This window comes from Penaeus monodon, unplaced genomic scaffold, assembly GCF_015228065.2.
Source record: "Penaeus monodon isolate SGIC_2016 unplaced genomic scaffold, NSTDA_Pmon_1 PmonScaffold_2656, whole genome shotgun sequence".
In the NCBI taxonomy this organism is placed as follows: Eukaryota; Metazoa; Arthropoda; class Malacostraca; order Decapoda; family Penaeidae; genus Penaeus; species Penaeus monodon.
The window spans coordinates 1-8,186 of record NW_023656984.1 but is presented as its reverse complement, the minus strand read 5'-3'; the positions used below and the strand labels follow the sequence as shown (position 1 = coordinate 8,186).

At 45.5% G+C, this 8,186-nt stretch overlaps 1 protein-coding gene across 1 annotated transcript; it reads right to left on the bottom strand.

The window, feature by feature from the left end:
• Positions 1-777: 777 nt before the first annotated feature.
• Positions 778-3,660, bottom strand: LOC119570422 (mucin-2-like). The gene is made up of 5 exons (XM_037918166.1): positions 3,558-3,660; positions 3,059-3,303; positions 2,078-2,908; positions 1,265-1,619; positions 778-1,043 (listed from the first exon to the last, which is right to left on the bottom strand). The coding sequence occupies exons 1-5, from the start codon at positions 3,658-3,660 to the stop codon at positions 778-780; spliced, it is 1,800 nt and encodes a 599-aa protein (XP_037774094.1).
• Positions 3,661-8,186: the final 4,526 nt, after the last annotated feature.

Genomic DNA, 8,186 nt, shown 5'->3' with positions numbered 1-8,186 from the left:
AGTGACGTTTTCTTTTGGCGTGGCCCGTGACGTTTTCTTGTGGCGTGGGGAGTGACGTTTGCTTGTGGCGTGGCAGTGGCTTTTTCTTGTGGCGTGGCATTGGGGTTTTTTTTTGTGGCGTGGGATGGGGGTTTTTTTTTGGGGGCGTGGCAGTGGGGGTTTTTTTTTTGCGTGGGAAGTGGGTTTTTTGCTTGGTGGCCCTGGGCATGGCGTTTGTTTGTGGCGTGACCGTGGGGTTTGCTTGGGGCGTGCAGTGGGGGTTTGTCTGTGGCGTGACAATGGTGTTTGTCTGTGGCGTGACCAAATGGTTTTGTCTGTGGCGTGAAAGTGGGGGTTTGCCTGTGGGTGACAGTGGTGTTTGCCTGGGCGGGAAAATGGGGTTTTTCCTTGGCGTGCAGGTTTCGTTTTTCCCCGTGGCGTGCCCGTAGGGGTTTGCCTGTGGCGTGACAGGGTGTTTGCCGTGGGGTGAAAAGGGGGTTTTTTGCCTGTGGCGTGACAGTGGTTTTTTTGCCTGGGGGGCGTGACGTGGCGTTTTTCCTGTGGCGGGACAGTGGTTTTTTGCCTTGGCGTGACATGGCGTTTGTCTGTGGGGGTTACAGTGGTGTTTTTTCCTGTGGGGGCAGTGGGGTTTGGGGCCCGTGGCGTGACCGTGGGGGGTTTTTTCCTGTGGGGGTAAAGTGGTGCTTGCCTGTGGCGTGAAAAGTTTTCGTTTTCCTGTTTCTTTTACAGTGGCATTTTAAACCCGTTGCCCGGGGCATTTAAAATTTACCTTTGGCTTTAAAAGTGGTGTTTTTCCTGTGGCGGGGACCCGTGGCGTTTTTCTTTTGGGGTCACAGTGGGGTTTGCTGTGGCGGGGAAAGTGGCGTTTTTTTTTGTGGCGTGCAGTGGTGTTTTTCCTTTGGCCTGAAAATGGTGTTTGCCTGTGGGGTGACAGTGGTTTTTGCCTGTTGGGGTGACAGTGACGTTGCCCTTTGGGGTGACAGTTTGGGTTTCCCCGGGGGTGACAGTGGTGTTTGCCAGTTGGGGGTGCCCGTGGCGTTTTTCTGTGGCTCACAAATGGTGTTTTTCCTGTGGCGTGGGAAAATGGTTTTTTTTGTTGGGCGACCCGGTGTTTGCTTGTGGCGTGACCCTGGTGTTTTTCCTTGGGGTGACGTGGTGTTTGCCTGTGGGGTGACAGTGGGGGTTTTTTCCTTGGGGGGTGAAAAGTGGTGTTTGCCTGGGGCCTGAAAAGTGGTGTTTTGGGCCCGGGGGGGGGGGGGTTTACCCGTGGTGTTTTGCCTGTGGCTGCATTGGGGCTTGCCCGTGGCTTTACAGTGGTGTTTGCCTGTGGCTTTACTAGTGTTTGGGCCCGTGGCGTTTACAGTGCTGTTTGCCTGTGGGGGTGCCCGTTCTGTTTTTGGGGGCCTGGGTTTTGGGGGGGGTGGGCCCCCGTGGGAAAATGGGTTTGCCTGTGGGTGAAAGTTGGTTTTTCCCCGTGGGGTGAAAGTGGGGTTTGCCCGGGGCGTGGGGAAATGGTTTTTGCCTGTCGTGACAGTGGGTTTGCCTTGGCGTGACAGTGGGGGTTTTTCCCGTGGGTGCTGAGTGGTTTTTTCCTTGGCGTTTACAGGTTTGGTGTTTGCCTGTGGGGTTTAAGTGGTTTTTGCCTGTTGGGGGCAAAATGGTGTTTGCCTTGGCGGACAGTTGTTTGCCTGTGGGGGTTTACCCGTGGTGTTTTCCTTTTTGGCCCTGAAAGTGGTGTTTTTCCCTTTTGGGGTGAAGTTGGGGTTTGCTTGTGGCGTGAATTTTTTTTTTGGGTTGTGGCGTGATAGTTGTGTTTTTGCTTTTTTTTTTGTCGTGAAGGTTTGGTTTTTTTTGGGGGGGTTTGGGTTTTCCGTGGGGCGTGGTTTTCCTGTGGTGTTGGCAGTGGTGTTTTTCCCCGTTGGGGGGACAGTGGGGTTTGCCTGTGGCGTGACAGTGGTGTTTGCCCCGTGGCGTGCCCCCGGTGTTTGTCTGTGGCGTGAAATGGTGTTTTTCCTGTGGCGTGGCAAATGGCGTTTGTTTTTTGGCGTGCAGTGGGGTTTTTTCTTGTGGCCCTGACAGGGGGGTTTGTTTGTGGCGTGACAGTGGGGTTTTTTCTTTGGGCGTGACAGGGGGCGTTTTGTTTGTGGCGTGACAGTGGGGTTTTTCTTGTGGCGTGGGCAGTGGCGTTTGTTTTGTGGGGTGCCCGTGGGGTTTGTCTGTGGCCCTGAAAGTGGGGTTTTTCCTGTGGCGTACCCGTGGTGTTTGCCTGTGGCGGGGAAGTGGGGGTTTGCCTTTGGCGTGAAAAGTTGGTTTTTTCCTGTGGCGGGGACCGTAGTGTTTGCCGTGGCTGGGCAGTGGTGTTTTTCCTGTGGGGTGAACCCGTGGTGTTTGGCCCCGTGGCGTTACATTTTGGGGTTTGCCCGTGGCTGACGTGGCGTTTTTTCCTTGGCTGACGTGGGGTTTTTCCTGTGGCGTGGGCGTGGCGTTTGTTTTGTGGGGTACCGTGGTGTTTTTCCTGTGGCGTGACAGTGGTTTTTTCCTGTGGCGTGGGGCAGTTGGGGGGTTTGGGGCCTTTTGGGGTGACAGTGGGGTTTGCCTGGGGGCGTGACAGTGGGGTTTTTCCTGTGGGGGGTGACCGTGGGGGTTTTGCCTGTGGCGGGACAGTGGTGTTTGCCTGTGGCGTGACGTGGTGTTTTCCTTTTTGGCGTGATAAATTTTGGGGTTTTTGCCTGTGGCGTGAAAAGTGGTGTTTGCCTGTGGCCGGCATGGTGTTTTTCCTGTTTGGGGTGACGTGGCTTTTTTTCCCGTGGCGTGACAGTGGCGTTTGCCTGTGGGCCCTGACAGTGGTGTTTTTTCCGGGGGGCGTGACAGTTGGTTTTTTGCCTGTGGCGTTAAAATGGTGTTTTTCCTGTGGGGGTGAAAGGGGGTTTTGGGTTGTGGCGTGACATGTTGTGTTTTCCCGGCGTGACATTTTGTTTGCCCTTTTGGCGTGACGTGGTGTTTTTCCTGTTTTCGTGCAGTGGGGGGTTTTTCTTGTGCGTGACAGTGGCGTTTTAACCCTTTTGGCGTCACAGTGGGGGTTTTTTGCCTGTGGCGTCACAGTGGCGTTTGCCTGTGGCGTCACAGTGGCGTTTGCCTGTGGCGTCACAGTGGCGTTTGCCTGTGGCGTCACAGTGGCGTTTGCCTGTGGTGCGATTGTTGTGTCAGTATCATTGTCCAATATTTCCGTTGAGAAAATTGATACTCTAAGGCAGGGGACGTCCACGCCGGAATTATACATGGGTATGATTGTTATGACTGTCACTGTTTAAGCAAAAGTACAATTCATATTTCAACTACCTATTCATCTAATTAAATCTCCGTCAACCTATAGCCAAAAAGAAAGATCGCAGTAACCCCAAATTGAAAAAAACACAGTGACATGAGGTTCACCGTGACGGGTTCACCCGTGACGGGTTCACCGTGACGGGTTCACCCGTGACGGGTTCACCGTGACGGTTCACCGTGACAGGTTCACCGTGACAGGTTCACCGTAAACAGGTTCCCGTGGCACTCACCCACTGCTGAAGGAAATCTGGCAGCAATGACAACTCGGCTGCCTGAAACAACCTGCTCTCTGTTGTTGGTATTGACAGCGCTGAGGAAAAGGGGGTTAGGCATCGTCAGTGTTTTTGTCTCGATGTCTTTTAGGCAGAGGAAGTAGGGCAACAAGTATGCAGAGGAGGAGGGAGGGGGGAGTTAATAGAAATGCAAAACAGGAAAAGGCACACGAAGAGGCGAGGAGGAAGGGATACAGAGATGCTGAGGAGGTGGAAGAGGCACACGAAGAGGCGAGGAGGAAGGATACAGAGAGGGGAGAGGAGGAAAAGCACACGGAGAGGCAGGAGGATGGGGGACAAGAGATGCAGAGGAGGAAAAGGGGCACACAAAAGAGGAAGAGTAGGAAGTGAATGAAGCCACTGCAAAAAAGAAGGCGAGGGTTGGTAGAAACTACAAGGAAAAAAGTGGAGAGCAAAGTTTCAAGCAAAGGCGAGGAATTTGGGCGAAAAAAACAAAAAACAGAGAAAGGGTGGGATTCGAAGAAACAAAAAGGAAAGAGATGGGGATTGAAACATACTAGGATAAAAGGCAAGGATCGGAAGAAACCTGAGGAAAGAAATTAGTGCAATAGATAGAAAAGATAAAGAAAAACAAGTTCTGAAGTGTGACAGGTCAGAGAAGAAAAGAATGTAAATTTTAAAACAAAATAAAGAGGACAGAAGACAGTGAAAAATCCGAGGGAGAAAGGAAGAGATAAATAACAAATAAAGAATCTATAGCAAAATAAATCAGAGTTTTTCTCCCATCACTGATATTTTTTCTTCCTTGTAATATATCAATTCATAAATCTTTCAGTTTTAAAGCGAGTAATTTACCTTAACATATGTTCCCATTGCAGGTATGTTCGTTCACACGCATATGGATTTTATCAGCAGGTGAAAATCTATATAATTAATACCAGACTAAACGAAATGAAGAGCTCAATTGGGATTCTGTGCATAACTGAATACTAACGAGTTAAAAATTACCTTCCTGAACATTTAGTTCACTTTAATGTCAACGCCAGCAGTTTGAAGGATAAAAAAAATGAAGCTACCGGTCATATTTTTTTTTATTAAATTACTATACATCTTTGTGGTTCACGCATAAACAGAAATAGCTTTAAAAACTGAAACAGTGTATGCAAATCTTAACAAACAATAAGACCAACAAAACAACAAATACCTCAACAAAAAACAAAGCGAGAGAGAGAGAGAAAGAGAGAGAGAGAGAGAGAGAGAGAGAGAAACAGAGACAGACACAGACAAAGAAATAGAAAAAAGGAGCAGAAAGAGAGAGAGAGAGAGAGAGAGAGAGAGAGAGAGAGAGAGAGAGAGAGAGAGAGAGAGAGAGAGAGAGAGACCAAAAAAACAAAAACAAAAAAACAAGAAATTCACTGCCGGGTCGTCCACCTAACTGAAGATTTTCCAAAAGGACTTACTCTCGCTCGTACAGATGACGATGGCGGCGATGAAGAAGACGATGAAGCCGAGAGCCACGAGGACGAGACCACAGCTGCCCTCCCTCATGACCGTCAAGCAGCAAGGGGCAAAAGGCCTCTTGGATCGAGACCATTCTGGGGAAAAAGAGGAAAACCATTACCCAGGGATGAATTTATGTATAAAAAGTATGTACGTATATTATTTATATATCTATCTACATTCGTTTGCGTGCCTTGTATGCATATGCATCTAAATTAACACATATACATGTATATACGCATGCATAAGTGTTTTGGAATAGCCAACCACCTTTGACCTTGTACTGCCCCGTGTCATGAATTTATCGTGTTTATTTATTTATTATTCTTAAAGTCTCAAAATAGAGCCATAACCATATTTTGATGAAACAAACAGTAATAGAAATTCACTAAGGATATTTTGAGGAGTTAGAATTTTGGGTTTTGTATATTCGTAACTGAATAAAACAGGTTGATAAGAAAAAAAAAATTCTCCTCTTTTTTAAAGTTTTCTTTAAAAATCCGTTATAGAGTACAGGCATGCATATTAATTTGGCAGGATTTCCTGTCTGTAAGTAAGGGTGCTAATGGAAACCACAACAGAGTACATTCACCCTTATCGTCATGTAGGTCCTCGTAGTTATGGCTATACAAGGAAAATTATACAGGGGTCAACTGGCCTAAAATCCATTCAAACATATAGTCTTCCTTTAGTCTGTCATCTCCCTCTTCACCTAAGTAAGCCTATTTGCATTGGATTATGAAAAGTTAGTTTTTAACATTATTATGGCCATCTTTGTGGCGTGCCAGTGGTGTTTGTTTGCGGCGTGCCAGTGGTGTTTGTTTGCGGTGTAACCGTGGTGTTTGTTTGCGGCGTGCCAGTGGTGTTTGTTTGCGGCGTTGACAGTGGTGATTGTTTGCGGCGTGACAGTGGTGTTTGTTTGCGGCGTGACAGTGGTGTTTGTTTGCGGGCGTGACAGTGGTGTTTGTTTGCGGCGTGACAGTGGTGTTTGTTTGCGGCGTGACAGTGGTGTTTGTTTGCGGCGTGACAGTGGTGTTTTTTTTGCGGCGTGACAGTGGTGTTTGTTTGCGGCGTGACAAAACGGTAAAGGCGGCAGATCTCTGTAGTATAGCACTGGTTTTGCACTCACATGGTCACCTTTCAGAATCGACTTATCTATTAGTGAGTATTGGTATGCTGATATCAGTGTGCTGGGGTCAAACTTTGGCTGTGGTAAACGAATTAGCTCATTGTACAGCCAAATATTTCATAATCTTAAAAACAAATACATGATTACTATCTGAACTAGCTAACTTTATAAACAGAAGAAAGTAGTAGTAGTAGTAGTATTTATTCAGAAAAAAATGTATGTATATATTATATATATATATTATATATATATATATATATATATATATATATATATATATATATACACACATATATATAATATAAACTGGCTGACACACAGAAATACGTAATATACCCAAGTTCACAAAAGACAATACCATACCTTTTAGCTCATGAGGAGAATAAGAGGTGTGGCTGCCGTTCCAGGAGGATACCTGTCGTCGTCGTCAGAAACTGTAATTCTGAGGAGAGAGAATAGGAAGTGAAAACAAAGGCCGTGACCAATTAGACGTTAGAAGAAAGAGGGTTACCGTATGGGCTGTAGGTGTTGCGAAGAATAAAAGGGTTTGGGATAGGTCTGAGGAGAGAGCATACGGATAGTTTTGAGGAGGATGTGCAGTTCTAAGGACCCCATTCAAGATGAGAGGAAAACATCCACAATTGTGAGGGCATATAGGATAGTTCACTAATGATGACGCAGGATTAATGGTAGCTTTCAGAAAGAGGTACAGGATGATTAGAATAAGGATAGTGAAGATCTCTGGTAGTTTTCAAAGATCATCTAGGACAGTCATAAATCGAAGTTCCAAAGCCTTCTACTTAGCACATCAGAATAAGTTGGTTGAGACTTCTATCTCTTCTAAGGAGGAAATGCAGGATAGTCTAAAGTAGTCATGATCATCCCTAACCGTTTCGTCATGAAGCGTAAGATGGAAAAGAAGGCCACGTGCCCATCATCCTGGAAAGCTGTATCCCAGATAACTTTCACCACAAACCGATTTTAGACAATGGTTGATTGAATTGAACAAAGTAATGCTACTGGAACTCAATAAACGGATAAACAAGACCAAGGTTGGAAAAATAAACTGACAATGATACCTGAAAAGAGACAAGCAGAGAACAAATATACACCACACACACCTTATTCAAAATACGGGAATGATCGTACAAATCAGACTCTCGACAGGTAATAACTGTCTGCAAACACTTTATTCAAATTACGGGGATGATTTCTCAAATCTAACTTTCGACAGTTAATCAACATCTTCATAATAATTAAGTCCTACCTGTTAGAGTTGCCTCCCGACATGCTATCGAAGTTTAGCGTACGCGGAAACACGCTATCGTTGTCACTGCCACCACTGGGCCTGATCACAAGAACAAATACACAGTAAATGCCCGATATTCTCAGTGTTAACGGAAATCATTCAAAGGAGGAAAAAAGGGAGAAAAGAAAATAGGAAAAAAAAAAAAAAAAGAATTACGAATGAAAAAACGAAAGTGAAAAAGAAATAAACAAAACGAACGAAAAGGAAAAAAAAAAAAATAATTGAAAAAAAAACAAAAACTAATCACTCTTTTTAAATATAAGCAAGGCAGTCCCCGAATGCTCTTCAGGCCAATTTTGGGACAGAACCAAACCTACATTTGCTATAAATTATATGCAATTTCAATCAACCTATCAAGAGAAACAAAAAAAATAACAGATACCAACATACCAAATGACTAACTAAGGTTTTCTCGGTTTCTCCCGGTCATCCGCTGAAAATATAGGCCTAAAGTAAATCAATAGTTTACGTCTGTGCAATAGTGCCATTGTGAGAGGAGTGCTTCGACAGACACTGGCAAGATATTAGTAATAAGAACTTTGATATGTTTTAGGCCGCAGCGTATATTTGTGTCTGTCTGTCTATTTGCTTTCTCTCACTTTATCTCACTTTTTCACCTCTCGATGGTTTTTTTCTTTCAACTCTCTCTGTCTCTACTCAACCTCTCTCTCTCCTTACTTCAACCTCT